Here is a 17,511-nt window from a genome sequence, read left to right on the forward strand (position 1 = left end):
AACTAATTAGCTTTAGTTGACAACGCTATTTGTGCCTGAAAATTCAAGCATTCACAATCTTTTGGCTTCCAAAGACAACAGGATCTTGAAATTAAAGATATAGCTTCTTAAGCTGTTTCTTCCCGTAGGTATTCGCATGTTCTGTGCTGAATTCCACCCACCCCTATTTGTTTTCTAATTTAGCCCCCGCCACTACCAAAAACTGCATAGCTACCAATAGTATCTCTATTCATTAAGAATTCAATTCCGTATTATAAATTTGGCTGGGTAAGACTTAACTAATTGAGACAATCAACTTTAAATTTCATTGTCCTTGGCACTTCAATGTCTTTGCTGTTAAGTATACGCTTTATTTCAAGCTCTCAGAATTTTTTTAATGGAGTAATGTGCAATCAATAAAGATGTGCAATCTTTTCAGAGCGCTCAGATGACTCGTTTCAGATTTTTTCCTATTATGTACGTTAATGTACATATTTCTTTTACAGGTAATTGGTAAAGGTCTTACAGAATGCTACGACTGCCAGCCAAAAGCTCCACAAAAGACTTTCCCGGGTTGTACTATACGTAATACTCCGTCGGCGCCAATTCATTGCATCGTATGGGCTAAGCATTTATTCAATCAGCTGTTTGGCGAAGAAGACGCTGATGATGACGTGTCTCCTGATACTGAAGACCCTGAATTAGCGTGTAAACTTTTATCTTTTACCTTCCTATTTATTCACTTGTCAATCATAGGCTCCATTGTTTGGTGCTTATTGCAGTTCGAAGACAACTTATTGGATTTAACTTAATTATTATGCCACGAGTCGACCAAGCTCTAGTCCTGAGCATTGGATAGCTTTAACTTTGTAAACACAATCAACAACAAATGATAACTAGAAACAGAAAGACACTGCTACAACGATTAAAAAATATATATATATCAACAAACTAAACTTCCGAAAACTCCATAGACAACAGAAATATTTTCCCACATCTTAACACCAATTGTAACCCTTCGTCTAAGTTGCATAGGGGTCTATTGAAGGGAAACATGGTTAAAATGGTGATTTGTGATAGGAATGCATTTGAAGGGTTGGGGTACATTAATGTTGCGATAAGTAAAAATCACACTGCTCGAAGTTCAAATCGTTTTCAGTAAAGCTTAAATGATAATATGGCCTTTAGAAAGTTTAAGGTACGGTATACATACTTCTGTTTCTAGTACTTTTTGTTCACATCAAAGAAAAGAACTCACTTATTGTACAACGATGTTTGACCACGAACGAATTGCTTAGTACAGATGATGTCAGGTAATCATAATGATCCGTAGAGTCGTTGAATGGAGATACCAATTCATTTGTCGCAAGTTGGTCGGTTTGATGTAAGATTATTCGCAATCTTATAAAAATAAATAAAATATAATAAATGCATAAAATAAAAAAGGAAACTTAGTACATGCAGGGATTTTCCATCAATTAACTTTACTCTCATCTAAGATTCATTTGCTAAATGTCTATTCGGAAAAAAATCTTTAATTGCTCTATTTTTAATTATCTGCTTTTTTCAAATTGTCCGTATATTGTCTATATATTATAGATTATAGCAGATAGTTTATAGCAGCTTTGTTGTCTTATTTGTCTAATGTTTGTAGCTTTATTGTGTTCATCGATAATTTAATGCAAAATCGAATTGTCTATTAACGAGCAAATTGCTTAGTGCGGAAGAAGTCGAATAATCCATAGAGTCGAAGAATAGATGCAAATTCTGTTGGTTCAGTTGCTGCAACACTATTCACAATCTTTACTTTTGCACTTAGTGTCGTTTTTTTCGTAAACAGTCCAGTGTTTTTATTGACTGCTGTTATATCAACTATTTATATATATAGCGCCGGCACGTGGCAGGCTTCTAGATATGGGTTCTCACTGTCGCTTGTCTTCTATACGCCGACAATTTGAGCCTTTTCTTGATGTCATGACGTCCAAATGGACCTCAACTTAGAAGTATTGCCTTTGTAAAATTACGCTTTTTTATTTGACCTTTAAGTTTTGCCTCAGCTTGTCTTGTGTCATTTTGACAGACATATCGCCGAACCTTCGTTTCTTTTAATTGTTCAGGTGGTGGGATAGAAACTTCTTTTTCTTCTAGGGAACGTCATGTGAACGTTCTTTTTCTTCGTGAACGTTCATTTTCTTCGTTTTACCTCGGCTTGTTCTACGTCATTATGAAATACTAATTGCCGAACCATTTTTTTTTTTACCAATGTATGGTAGGCATTGAGGACCTTATCCATGTCAAAATCCAAAACCCAATCATCTTCGCTATTATTTTCAATGTGTTTAGTTCGTTTTAGCTTGTCTTGTCTTTCGTCATTATGAAATACATATTGCCGAACCTTTGTGTTTTCTTTAACAAAGGTATGGTAGGCGTTGATGACCTTATCCGTGTCAAAATTCTAAACCTTAATCATCATCGCTATCATTTTCCGTTTTGACAACATTTTGATTCTCGCTATCCAGGTTGATTTTTATTGACTCGCTCATGTGTTCGGTATCCCATGTCTTCAGTCTTGTATCAATTATTGGTTGAAAGTATTAAAGCTATGACGGTTTATATGTGAGCTATGACGTGTTTTCAAATATTTAAATAAATAAAAAATAATTATGTGATTTATGTTAAATGCGTTGCGGGGAATTATTATTATTTTTTGCATGTTTATGTTGATGCTGTAGGTTGTATTTGCTTTGGCTCGGTTTATTTTTTTATTTTGTCAGTGCTCCAGCCTTAAGGAACTTCTGTGAAAATCAACAGAAAATTAGCGAAAAAACATATCATCATGGGGCTCAAGACATTGCGACTTGAAAAAAAAAAATATATAATAAACATTGGAGACGGCTACATTGGTTTCTTTGAGATTTGTGTATTTTTGACATTTCCAACAAAACTTCTAAGAGTGTTTACTCTAAGGTGACAGTCCGCGTCTCACCAACATATTATAAAAAGAAGAAGCTGTAAAGGATCTAATAATATTTCTTTGCCAGCTGAAGCAGGAGCAGAAGCTCTTAAAAAAGATGAATTGAAGCGAACATCTACCCGTAAGTGGGCCAAGGAATCTGAATACAACCCAGAAAAGCTGTTCAAAAAGCTCTTTAGTGAAGATATAAAGTATTTGCTGTCAATGGAGAAACTCTGGTCAGCTGACACAAATCGTAAACCACCTACTCCATTGGACTGGAATCAACTGCCGTCGGATGGTAAGCCTTTATTTATTTTTTTTTTTATATTTGTATTTGGCCTTGAATAGAAGCCGCCTGGTGAAAGCAGTGGTGGTTCTGACCTCTCTTGCAAAATCTTGAATACCCCCCCCCCCCTTGTCTCCTACAGAAATTTCAGGCCGAATTAAAGGCCTAATTATTTTAATTTATTAATTTTTGAACAATCTTTTTTTTAGTTTATAATTTTATTTTGTAAATTATTGTGTCATTTTTAATTTGTTTTTATTTTATTAATTATTTTCGTTTTACTTTATTGGTAAAAATTAAAAAAATACACAATGATTATAACCGTAAGATTTTTTTGAAACTTTGCGCCCCTAAAGTTTCTGCGCCCAGGGCAAGTGGGCCCTCTTTCTTTCCCTTAAAACCGCCTCTGGTTGAAAGACGATATTGCTTTTAAATTAAGAGTCTAATTTATATGTGTATCCTAGTATTGTAAATCAAGAATCATCCTGTATTTGAACCATTTGAACCATTTAGGCGTCTTTTTACTTGGTGAGACATAAATAAATAGGTCATAATCTGTGCACTAGGCTTCACTGAATGAGTAACTTAGATTTTAGCTTAGAACATAGTTTCTATTCTAACCTCGGATATAGTATTTCAGGTATGAGATCAGATATTGGTTTCGAAAAGTTACTATCGCAAGCCCCGAAGGGCCGAATTCAAATTTTATACATAAAAAAAGCAAGCGAAAAAAAACAAGAAAACTGAAAAACTGGAACAATGACAAAAACAAATAGAGTGAAAAGTTGTTTCTTTGTCAAAATAATTAAAATGCAGTGTCAAATTAAATTAATAAGAGAAAAAAATATAAATCTAAAAAAGAACTAGATAATGTATACCACTAAAAGAAATTTAAAAGGATAAAAAGGGAAGTGACAAAACAAGAAAAGTAAATACAAAGTCCAAAATGTGAGTCGTTCCTGAGTCTCTTCCTTGTTATTCTTTGGTTTACTACAGACAAAATGTATGTAATACAGATTCAAATTTATATATACATTTTTCACCGTCTGAGTTGGAAGCTGTACCTCCTGTTTATTTATTTTCATTTCATTCATAAAGGGGAATTGTCTGCTACCTAACCATCTCCCTTCTGTGTAGTAAATGCTTTAGTGAGTATACATGATATTTCTTCTTTATTTTGTCTTTTTAAGTTTTCTTGGCAGCTCAGTATTTTGGACATCGTTAGGGGGTTTTGGGCCTTTAGCTGATGGCTGTTATTTCTTGTGGAAATCAGGAAACGTCGTTTCTCTGATCATATTAAAAGCTGTATTATGGTAAAATTATGAACAATCTATTATTTATGAAAAAGCTGTAATTATGATAATAATAGTTATAAATTTCAACTACTACTGCTAACAACTCACTGCAGCACCAAGCATCCCCAGGCCAATACAGCTACGCACGCTCCTCCTCCATCCCAATCTATTCAAAGCCTCCCTATTTACACCCCCCAGGAAGTTCCCATTTCCTTTAAGTCTTTCTTTATGACACCCTCCCATCCCAGATGAAGATGACCTACTTTCCGTTTAGCCCTAGAAAGTTGGCCGAAAAGGGCAATCTTTGGCAATCTGTCATCCTCCGTTCGCAGAACGTGCCCTAGCCATCTCAGTCTTTTTTCATTATAGCCCTAGAAAGCGGGATTAAACCACCTCTTTCGTACAACCTACTGTTGGAAATACGGTCAGTCAGCCGGGTACCCAGAACAATCCGTAGGCAATTTCTCTGGAAAACATCTAGCAAATCCTCATCTGCCTTTCGGAACGCTCATGCTTTATATTTGACCACTGTCATCACTGTAGCTTTCAATATTCGAATCTTGGTTTGCAGACTTATCTTCCTGTTCTTCCAAACCTTTTTTAACTGTGAAAAAAACACCCTGTGCCTTGGCTATTCTACTTTTAACATCTTCACTGCTCCCACCGTCTTTACTAATAATATTACCAAGATAAGTGAAGCTGCCCACCTGATCAATCTTTTCGTTACTCAACGTCACCTTTTCATCTACATTTATTCCTAGCCTTAGTGACTTAGTCTTCTTAACGTTAATTTAAACCTAATCTAGCACCCTGAGTTCGCAAAACCTCCAAAAGTTCATTCATTTTGTTCATTCATTTTCCAAAACTCTCATTCATTTTACTCACATTTTGATCTAGGATGCTTAAATCATCAGCATAATCTAAGTGACTATCTCGCAAAACCTCCAAAAGTTCATTCATTTTGCTCCCACTTTCATCTAGAATGCGTAAATCATCAGCATAATCAAAGTCCAGGAGAGTGTTTTCTCCCCATTTGATTCCGTGGTCTCCCATTGCCTTTCCTATGGTCCTTAAAATAAAGTCCATCAAAATGATTCATATAAAGGGGATATAACGCAACCCTACTTAAATCCCGATTTAATACAAAACCAGCTGCTAACCTATCTTTAAAAGGTGGTGAACGATACCTCAGAATTATTTCAGCTAGATTATAGCAGTTTGCTACATAAAAGATCTGACACCCTAATGAAAATCTAGCCCTTTCTGATTTAATTAGAGGAAGATGAAGCTTCTTGGGGTGAACATGGACAGAATAAAGGGGAAAACCCATTAAAGCCTTATCATGGATATAGTTTGTTGAAGATTGAATGACACAATGCCGCTTTTCTGTTTGTAGTAATGATGCTAATTTAACAATTTGCAATTCAGTTTATTTTTGTGAAGCTTTTATGCTATGGTAGTCGTATGTGTGTTCATTTATCTATGCGCTTGCCTTTGTTCAATGCCAAAAGGCCCCAAGGTGCCCAGACTACCTAGTTCGGAAACGGAGCACCTACTAAGGAAATGGAGTACAGTTTTTGAAATGAATTGAAAACAACTAAAAGACAAAAAAGGAAATATTATTTTATCTAGACATTAGGGATAATAATAAAAGAAGAATGAAAAATGGTCGAACGGCAGCCATCATCCTCACATCATTGTAACCATCGTAACCATCATTTCAACATCAAGTATATCCTCTGTATTTGTAAAACGTTATTAGAATACACATTAGAGTTGGAAATTGAAATACTCCTTTGAGCGTCAGATAAGTATATTCTCTGCGGTTTGGCATGAATTTCCTTTCCGTTGCTCCTTAAATGCCAGTCCCATCAATCGCAACACTTTTGTTCCTCAGTTATATAGATTATGAGCAAGCGTTCGATTCAGTTGATAGAAGAGCTTTAGTAAAGGTTTTATCTTTGTATGGTATACCCCTTTATGTGGATCATTTTGATGGATTTGTCTTAAAAAGCATAGAAAAAGGCAATGGGAGACCATGGAATCCAGTGTGAAGGAACCAATCTCCTGGGCTTAGATTATGCTGATGATTTAAGCATCCTAGATCAAAATGTGAATAAAATGAAAGAATTTTTAAATGTTTTGTGAGTTCTGGGTGCTAGAATAGGTTTGAAAATAAATTTTAATAAGTCTAAGTCACTAACGCTAGGAATATTTTAGGATAAAAAGGTGATGTTGGATAAAAATAATAGGACTATCTGTAAGAAATAGGGAGTGAATCAGAGTAAACATTTTTGTACTTAACAATTTGACTCATATTTGTCAGAAAAGATGCAATAATACTGACTAGAAAAGGAGATAAATTAAATTTATTCAGCAATTTTTCAACTAAAACATTATGACTAACCACATCAAAAGCCTCTTGGAGGTCAATTGAAAGGAGACTGAGCCATGTATTTGGCTTGTCAAGTAGTTTATATGCAGTATCGACGAGACTGACTAGATAATGTGTCGTTGATAAACCTTTCATATTTCCGAATTGTTGTTCATCAATAAGTTAGTTCAAAGATTGTCTTTTTAAGCCAATATACTGCGAAGCTCTCATGGTGTTAAGGTAATTGGCTGGACTCCATAAAAATCCAAACTAACACCTTTTTATGGCACTTGGTATTAACCAAGTGACATATAGCAGTCGCCAATTCTGTCGGTCTGTCTGTCGGTCAGTCTGTCCGTCCCGGTTTTGCTACTTTAGGCACTTCCAGGTAAGCTAGGACGATGAAATTTGGCAAGCGTATCAGGGACCAGACCAGATTAAATTAGAAATAGTCGTTTTTCCGATTTGACCATCTGGGGGGGAGTGGGGGCCCGGTTAATTCGCAAAAAATAGAAAAAATGAAGTATTTTTAACTTATCAGCGGGTGATTGGATCTTAATGAAATTTAATGTTTGGAATGATATTGTGTCTCAGAGCTCTTATTTTAAATCCCGACCGGATCTGATGACATTGGGGGGAGTTGGAGGGGGAAATCTAAAGTCCCGGTTTTTCTACGTTAGGCACTTCCAGGTAAGCTAGGACGATGAAATTTGGCAAGCGTATCAGGGACCGGACCAGATTAAATTAGAAATAGTCGTTTTCCCGATTTGACCATCTGAGGGGGAGTGGGGGCCCGGTTAATTCGCAAAAAATAGAAAAAATGAAGTATTTTTAACTTATCAGCGGTTGATTGGATCTTAATGAAATTTAATGTTTGGAATGATATTGTGTCTCAGAGCTCTTATTTTAAATCCCGACCGGATCTGATGACATTGGGGGGAGTTGGAGGGGGAAAACCTTAAGTCCCGGTTTTTCTACGTTAGGCACTTCCAGGTAAGCTAGGAAGATGAAATTTGGCAAGCGTATCAGGGACCGGAACAGATTAAATTAGAAATAGTCGTTTTCCCTGGGTTTGATGACATTGGGGGGAGTTGGAGGGGGGAAACCTAAAATCTTGGAAAACACTTATAGTGGAGGGATCGGGATGAAACTTGATGGGAAAAATAAGCGCAAGTCCCAGATACATGATTGACATAATCGGAACTGATTTGCTCTCTTTAGGGTAGCTGGGGGGGGGGGGGAGTAATTCTTAAAAATTAGGAAAATTAGGTATTTTCAACTTACGAACGGGTTATCGGATCTCAATGAAATTTGATGTTTAGAAGGATATCGTGTCTTAGAGCTCTTATTTTAAATCCCGACCGGATCTGGTGATGGGGGCGGGGAGTTGGGAGGGGGAAACCTAAAACTTGGAAAACACTTAGAGTGGAGGGATCGGGATGAAACATGGTGGGAAAAATAAACACAAGTCCTAGATAGATGATTGACATAAACGGAACGGATCCACTCTCTTTTGGGTAGTTGGAGGGGGGGGGTGGGTATTTCTGAAAAATAAAAAAATGAGGTATTTTCAACTTACGAACGGGTGATCGGATCTCAATGAAATTTGATATTTAGAAGGATATCGTGGCTCAGAGCTCTTATTTTAAACCCGACCGGATTTGGTGACATTGGGGGGGGGGGAGTTGGGAGGGAGAAACCTAAAAATTGGAAAACACTTAGAGTGGATGGATCGGGATTAAACTTGGTGGAAAAAAAACACGAGTCCTAGATACATGATTGACATAACCAGAACAGATCCGCTCTCTTTGGGGTAGTTGGGGGGGGGGGTTAATTCTGAAAAATTAGAAAAAATGAGGTATTATTAACTTACGAACGGGTGATTGGATCTCCATGAAATTTGATTTTTAGAAGGATATCGTGTCTCAAAGCTCTTAATTTAAATCCTGACCGGATCTGGTGACATTGGGGGAAGTTTGGGGTGGGGAAACCTAAAATGATGGGAAACGCTTAGATTGGAGGGATTTGGATGAAACTTGGTTGGAAAAATAAGCAGAAGTCTTGCATACGTGATTTACATAATTGGAACGGATCCGCTCTATTGGGGGGGGGGGGTAATTCTGAAAAATAAGAAAAATGACGTATTTTTAACTTACGAAGGAGTGATCGGATCTTGATGAAATTTGATATTTAGAAGGATTTTGTGCTTTAAAGTTCTAATTTCAAATTCCGACCAGATCCTATGACATTCGGGGGAGTTGGAGGGGGGAACCGGAATTCTTGGAAAACATGGAAATTGGAGTATTTATATCTTACGAATAAATGATCGGATCGTAATGAAATATGATTTTTAGAAGGAATTCATGTCTCAGAGCTCTTATTTCAAATCCCGACCAGATCTTTTGACATTGTGGGGATCTGGAGGGGGAAATCTTGGAAAAACACTTGGAGTGTAGGAATCGGGATGAAGCTTGGTGGATAGAATAAACATATGTCCTTGATACGTGATTGAAAGAATCGTACTGGATTCGCTCTCTTTGGGGGAGTTGGGGGGAGGGGTTCAGTGATTTGGCGAGTTCGGTGCTTCTGGACGTGCTAGGGCGATGAAAATTAGTAGGCATGTCAGGGAGCTGCACAATTTGACTTGATAAAGTCGTTTTCCCAGATTCGACCATCTGGGGGGCAAAAAGGAGAGGGAAAATTAGAAAAAAATAGGTATTTATAACTTACGAGTGGGTGATCGGATCTTAATGAATTTTGATATTAAGAAGGACTTTGTGACTCAGAGCTCTTATTTTAAATCTTGACCGGCATTAAGCCTCTTATTTTCCTTTTTAAATCAATCTATTGATTCATAGAATTTTGTTAGAGCTCATACCATATGATCTCTTGGCTCTTAGCTCTTCTCGCCTCGTCACAAGTGCCATATGAGCTCTTAGCTCTTGTTTTCTTTATGGTTGTGATGTATCCTTTTTTCCAGCACTTAGGAAATGAATCACTTTTAGCTATTGTATTAAAAATATTTGATAAAGGTTTTGATAACTTATCAAGAAATATCTTTACTAAATCAATTGGAATATCAAGTGGGCATGTTGAGATTCTCTTTAGTTTACGTATTTTTGCCTCAATATCAAGAGGTTGTACTACAGGGATCTCCTGGTCTTCTGCTGGGGGACAAGGAATATTACATGAGAGAGGAGGGAAGGTTTGTACGATAGCGGCAAGGTGTTATTCAGTGAATTAGCTGTAGTTGTAGTTTCAGGGGGAGCATCAAGATTAAAGTAAACATTTTAAAATATATATATATATATATATATATATATATATATATATATACAAAGCTTCAGTCGTACTTTAAAGAGGCCACTTACTCTATTACGCTAACACGGGACTGAAGCTTTCCAAATCTGCTTTTTTTATAGATTTCCTTAGTTCCCAGTTTTCCTTTGCGAAAAAGTCTTAATTTTTGTCGGATTAAATTTTTTATTGTATCATTTATATACGGCTTACCAAAAGAATATCTTTTCTTTTTGACCTCTGGAAAATGGAGTAGATAATTATTGATAAGTTTTTCCTGGAAAAGTTCGGCTTTCTTATTCGATTCGGCAAAAAAGGAATATGAAGATATTGCTCGCTGTCTAACGATAACCATTTATCTCAACAAAGAAAAGAGGCCGGAAACCTTTGTTTCTATTTGATAGTCAGAAGGAAAATGCTTTTATAATAAATTGGGAATAATACAATTGTAGTTGACAAAGGTGAACAAAGATATTGCTATATTGCTCGCTGTCAAATGATAACCATTTATCTCAACAAGGAAAAGAGACCGGAAACCTTTGTTTCTATTTGATAGTCAGGAGGAAAATGCTATTATAATAAATTAGGAATAATCCTGTTGTAGCTGAAAAATTGGAACGAAGTCTAGCTAGCGTTACGAACTTTACTTAATTTAAACACATAAAATTCATGGCTCATATATAAGAGAATTTGTGGTCAAACAATTGGCTTCACGGCTTCTGTAGAGTTTGTGTTCATGTGGAGATCTTTGTAAATGTTAGGCAAAAATAAAAATCATTGTTAGTTCTTTCTTTGAAAGGGAAGTTGAATAGAATAAATCGGTATCTTTATGAAGTCTTAGTCTTCACTTTACTTAAGTGTTCTCCATAGTGATCCTAATACAGTCTTATTTTCTTTCATTAGATGCTAATGATGCCAAATCAAACACCCCAAGTGATTTTAAAGATCAGCGTGTTTGGTCAGTCTTGGAATGTCGTGAGGTTTTTTCTAATAGTTTGAAGAAGCTGAGGGATGCTGCTGAGGTAGTCTACTATTTTTATTTTAGCCTCTAAGATGCCATTCTGATTAAGTCCAATTCTTTGACTTGTTTAGATCTTAGCGATAAGGCACGAAGTACTGTCTGCTTTATAAAGTTGCAAGAAGAATCTCTTATAAATAATGGCTTATTATATAAATATTTGAAGAAACTTTTCAATATGATTGAGCATTAAAATGTAAAATTTTTGAACAAAAAGGCTTTTAGAAGCCAGTTTGCCTAAGTCCCTCCAATGATAAGCTTAAGAATATATACACATGAGCAAGCATCAAGAAAGGCTTTTTTTTAATCAGTTGTTATGTGTGTCAAACAGTTCGGGGTAACGAACTGTAAGTAAGGAGCGATCCGGCTCAGTAGTAAGCAAAACACTAAAAAACTAAATTTTGATACCAATAGATCTATCAAAAGAATCGGATTTTTATGCTGATTTTAAATGTATAAGTTTCATCTAGTTTAGTGTTGCTAATCAAAAGTTACGGTCACCCCTGAGAAAGTTTGCCTTACTTTCGAAAAAGGGGGAAACACCCCCAAAAGTCATACAATCTTAATAAACCATGAGATGCAGCGTATCAGAGAACCCTACTGTAGAGGTTTCAAGCTCCTATCTGCAAAAATGTGGAATTTCGTATTTTTTTTTTACCTGAAGAAAGACCACATATGCGTGTTTATTTGTTTTTGTTGTTTGTTTTTTCTTTCCAGGGGTGATTGTATCGACTCAGTGATCCTAGAATGTTGAGAGAGGGCTCATTCGAACGGAATTAAGTTCTATTACCCTTTTTAAGGGACCAAAAAATTAGAGGGCAGCCAGGCCCTCCAATCCTCATTTTCCCCCAAAGCCACCTGGTCAAAATTTTGACATAGCCAATTTGTTCAGCACAGTCGGAAAATCTAATAACTATGTCTTTGAGGGCGGCTTAATCCCCCGTTCCCCGGGGGGAGGGCTGCAAGCTATGAACTTTGCCCGATGTTTACATATAGTATTGGTTATTAGTTGTTTCAACTGAAAAAAGGAGCAACATTAAAACTGAAAACGAACAGAAAGTATTACGCATATGAGGAAGTTCGCCCCTTCGTCAATACCTCTCATGGCCTTTGTGATTCAGTGGTCATATTTAAAGAATTGGAACAAAATTCGAACTTTAGCGTAAAGAGCCAGGTGATGACGAGGGGCGGACCCCCTCGTATACGTAATAATTTCTTTTCGTTTTAAGTTTTAATGTTGCTCCTTACTTTCAGTTGAAAAATTATTTGCTTTTATTATTTAATCAGGATGAAAGCCAGTTCTAATAATACCGTCGATTCTGGTTTTGCAGACTTTGCCAAATCAACAGTTTAGGGGTTCATTGGTACTAACTAGTATTTGAAGAGTGTTCACCAAGAAAAGGTGACAAATGTCGTGAAGTAGTGATGCTAAAAAAGTGTTTTTGTTATTTGGTACTGAGTTAAGTTAGAGGGGGGTGTATACATTTGGAATGTATCGGTCCCTTTATTTGTGAAATACAGTGGTGCTATGGTAAATATCGAGGAAAATGTGTGTTTTAGTGTGAAATTCTTTTTTTTAGGGAGGGGGGGGGGCTCACCCTGTTTTAAAGGAAGATAGTTTCATTATGTTGTTTGGTATGGAAATTTCATTTTATTTGTTTGTCACAAATACTACTATGATGATTTGTATATCCCTCGTCAAGACTCGTATAATTGACGGCAGCTCCCCCTTTCCCCATAAATTTTTCCATTTTCCGTGAGAAGCTTGAATCCTGTTGACTTAATCAATAAACAAATAACCAGTTGCCAACTATACTGGTAAATATGATATTTTTATGTTATCAGTACCTTTGTTGTCTAGTTTTCTTTAATTCTTCGCATTACTTTGTAAATTGGTACCTTTATACTAATGGCAGTTTCCTACCCGAATACGCGGCTGACGCCAATTATGTCAGACACCAGCTCCAAAAACTGAAGCACACTGAAAACTGAAAAACTGGAACGTAAAATAAAGTTTCAAAGACCCCCTAATTCGACTGATCTAAACTAGCCTAGGAAGCCATAGGGTAGTCATCTCAAAGGTAGAAACATTTTGGGGGGCTTGTCATTTTTTTCCGAAGGAATAAAGGTTTGTTTTAAGAAAAAGAATTAATAACAATATTTTGATTCTTTTTAAATATTTGTCTACTAAATTCTAAATTACAATACCACTGAAAAAAAAACATAAAATTAGTATTTGCTCATCACTTGTAAACTTGAGCTGCTCATATTTTATCCAATGCCAAAAGATACATATACTTTACATAGTTACGGGAGCCCCCATTTTAATACTGTAATGGAAGACCGGTAGGAACTCATACAAAGAAACGTTTGAATAGATTTGTTTAGATGTTGTTGTTAGTTCATTTCTTTTTTGGGGGGGGGATTTTTTAAATGTAGTTTTCTCAAAAGAAAATATTTGCTGATATTAAATGTTCGGTACATATATTTGTTTTCTTTACCATAAACCTACTATGCTTTTGGGTCACATTAATAAATGAACAATGTCAATTGAACAAACTTCGCTATCAAAGTACGTATGTGGTTAGGAACTAGGCTCCATTTCTTCTGAGATAGTGGTTTTTACCCTAATCTCTGCAATATTCATATAGATTGTTCGTTCTACTGTTTTGGTAAGTTGCCCCAATTCCTATTGCCATAAATTTTTATATGCATTGCTGTCACTGCTTTATGATAGGTTGTCTAATTCTCCTAAGTAAATTACCGTGTTTAGTTGCACAACCTTTATAAATAACTCATATAATCAAAGTCAAACTTAGCGTTTAAATTAACGATCGATCTATTTTTTTAAGTAAATTCAAATTATCTTCTCAGTCTATTTTATTAGTTTAAAAAGTTTATTTCTGTGTTTTGTAATTGCCGATGGTGGTGATGTAAATTGTAGGATTTATTCAAACTAGTCCGTCGTTAGAGCTGAATTGGTCAAGAGGGGAGTTGAAGTCGCTCATATATTTGGTTTATCATAGGCAGTGCAGTAGCGCTGCCTAAGTAAAAAGCGATGTCGGCATAATGTACTATTTTTTATGTTTTTTTTCACCAAGGCTCTTTGTATAGAAGGAGCTGTCGTAGAGACTTCGGAAGGAGGTCATTAGCTTGGAAATTGAATGTTGTAGTGCCCTTTTTATGAGTCAAAATTGATTGGAGGGCAACCAGCCCCCCTCCCACGTCCATCATTTCCCCAAACACATCCAATTAAAATTTTCTTTTATTGGATATTTATTTTCATTTTATTGGAAAACTACCACTAATAACTGTAACTACTGCTTCTATAGCGGGTACTACCATGATAATCATATAGAAGGGACAAAACCATGATTGAAAAAAAAAATGCCCAAGCAGGAATTGAACGTTTGACATTCTGACTTGAATCGGTCTGCTAACTGAACCACGGCTGTGTTAATCTAATTTAATCCAGTAGTGTTAACGTTAAACTTTTAGTGTTAACTTTTTACTTTTCTTTGGAAAAATTATTCCGTGATTTTTTTTTTTTAATTAATGCTGAAAAAAGCACAATTTATTTTTCGTTGTTGTATTTTTGTCATATTTTTTCTGCTTGTTCTCCAGTTCCTGTTCTGCTTGTTTTCATTTTTTTTTCGCTCCTTTACTTCTTTTTGCGTCTTTCCTTTGCTTCTACTTTTATTTTTTCTTTTGGTTTACAGTTGACTCACTTGTATTCGAAAAAGACTTATTAAATTCTTGAGTTTTTTCGGTGTTTATTTTCTCTTTCCTTTTAATTTTTTTACTTTTAATTCTTCTTCACTCAAAGACTTAGCCTCTTCTTTACTTTTCTTTTTATTCAGTCTAAAACCGAGGCATTGGTATGGGACAAAGATGATACAATAGCAATGGATTTTGTGACTGCATGTGCCAATCTGAGATCGTATATTTTTGGTATTGATCTGAAGAGCCGCTTTGATGTGAAATGTGAGTTGATTCTTTTTCTTTGCTGTAAAAAATTATAAGATTTTATTACGTAACAATGAAATTTACTAATATTTTTTGAAGCCTCCCTCGCCCCTTGAAATGTACGCATTTAACATTGATGATCTTTTCTGAAGCCATCCCTGGCCCCTTAAATGTACTTTTTTAACATTGATGACCCCTTTCTCTCGCATGGGACATGGTATCCGGCCAGCGACGTAAAAAATTCATACAGTAGTCTAAAGATGGAGAATCATTTTTTATTATATAGTTAAGCATTCTTTGAGAAAATACTTTCCCTTGAAGAGATAACTCTTGAAAATAATTATCTAGAATCAAACATTTTCCCAAAGACTAGATTTTGTATGATTTTTGTTTCTCAGATCCAATCTAATCATTTTAATCCTAACACCCACTGATTTAATGAATTGATTTTAATCACTGGTCACATAAAAAAGGTAAAAAAAGGTAAAGGATACGGCATTAGACTTTACAGTCCGTACCGGCGGTGCTGATCTCCGTTTCTTGGCCCTTCAGCCAGGAAGTGCAACGGGATGACATAAATCATTAGAACAGGCTTGCAATTTTTGTCGCACTTTTTTGTCCCAAAAACCCGGCTTGTTGCACTTTTTTTAGGTAGAAAATGCACTTTTTCTACTCTCTTTGTCGCACGTTGACGACGTCGTCAGTTGGCAACCCTGGCTAGGATACGACTCTGATTTTGATTCTTGGATTGTCAGTGAAGACATTCACAATTCTTAATGATTTCTGCGTAACATTCGTGCCCAATGTCTCTAACCCCCTCTATGATGATTTGACTAAAACATGCAATTTTTTGACAGAACTCACTCCTGCCATCAAATTCGATGGAAAACATAAAGTTTCTCTTGTTGATCGTATTCTTAAAAATACATATTATATCTTGAGAAAAGATTCTTCATATGACATAAAAGCGAGACCACATGTTTGGCCACTCTTTACCGAGGAGTGGATAGAATCCCTTAACTCCGATGAATACCCATTCCTCACACTACCGTAAAAAGAATTTGTTAGTATGGACGATTTGTGTCGTGCAATCAATAGGAGAATCTCTACTCGGAAGATGGTGTATTTCAATTTCACTATTCAATGGGACAGGGCAAGATTTACATTATTTCCCCCATCAAAAATGAGATGGTTATTTTCAACTATAATCTGAGAGGTGCTTTCGGTTTATAAAAAAAATACAGTTAATGGTAAAAGTGCTGGAACCGCTAGTGGCATGGAACCTGTAATTATTCCAGAGTATCCACCCGGCTTCTCCTGGGACCGTTGTATATATCTTTATGCGGCCTTTGTTCTGGCATCGAGAGTCGGTAATACCAATGTACTCCTCCTACGTGTTCTTGAACGAAAAACACCCAGGAATACATTCACCGCTGCAATATAAAGCACCTTCAATATATTCCTCTAAAGACTTCTTATTTGGCACTCTGTCAGTTAATATTAAGAACTTGGGGGACACTTTAGCAAATACGAAAGGTTTGGCTGTGATTACGTGTCATTTTCAGCCTATTCAGTGTGATGGCTAATAGAAAAGTTTTTTTTTTGTCCTGATGGTCATTACTATGTTGGTGCTCTTAGACCAAGACAATTGGGTCATGAAGTGGGTCATTGTAGAGGTCGTTCGTCAATGTCGAGGTACTGCCTAGTCATTTGATTTGCTAAGTTGTTTCGCTCTGTTCTACCCCTGGCTAAAAAAAAATATATTGCCCTGGTTGCCGCGGATTTTGTGTCCTCTATACTACACGATTAAGGCTCTGGGAAGGATTTTAAAGAAAATGGTTCACAAAATCTCAGGTTTAGCGCGTGATCCTTCGGCGAGCGATTGAAATCACGACAAAGCGGAAGGGTTTAAATAGGACAAGAAACGCCGCGTCACTCATCAGTCTCTACTCAAGTCAGAAGCGAAAAACATCACTCTTGTCAAAGAAGAAAAGGGAAGTTAGAGTAAAAATTGTTAGATCAAAAAACGATTTCCTTACCTAGAAATAGCATATCTACCATAGAAAAAATCCCGCTCCTTAGTCACCTCATCGTAGAATCTTTTCATCGCAGAAAATGCTGATGTAAGTGAAAAACATAGCTACTATGAACAATTTAATCCGCAACAAACGCTCTCTGAAAACGCTCATTTTCAAATTTACTCTAGTGAAGACTATTTAATAGATTTGACTTTCACATTTATACATTTGCATGTTAGTGTCAAGAAATCTACCAATGAAAAATCAAGTGCTGCCGAGGGGTTATCCTGTGAAAACTATGTACTACACAATTTTTTAGACA

General features: G+C 36.1%; 1 protein-coding gene across 1 annotated transcript in view; it reads left to right on the forward strand.

The window, feature by feature from the left end:
• The window catches only part of LOC136034554 (SUMO-activating enzyme subunit 2-like), a 48,875-nt gene that overhangs the window by 9,993 nt on the left and 21,371 nt on the right, over positions 1-17,511 (forward strand). The window contains exons 4-7 of the mRNA XM_065715788.1: positions 486-687; positions 3,021-3,233; positions 11,091-11,209; positions 15,066-15,189. Of these exons, the coding sequence (XP_065571860.1) occupies positions 486-687; positions 3,021-3,233; positions 11,091-11,209; positions 15,066-15,189 (658 nt within the window). The remainder of the gene's footprint in view (positions 1-485; positions 688-3,020; positions 3,234-11,090; positions 11,210-15,065; positions 15,190-17,511) is intronic.

Source organism: Artemia franciscana, chromosome 13, assembly GCF_032884065.1.
Source record: "Artemia franciscana chromosome 13, ASM3288406v1, whole genome shotgun sequence".
Taxonomy (NCBI): domain Eukaryota; kingdom Metazoa; phylum Arthropoda; class Branchiopoda; order Anostraca; family Artemiidae; genus Artemia; species Artemia franciscana.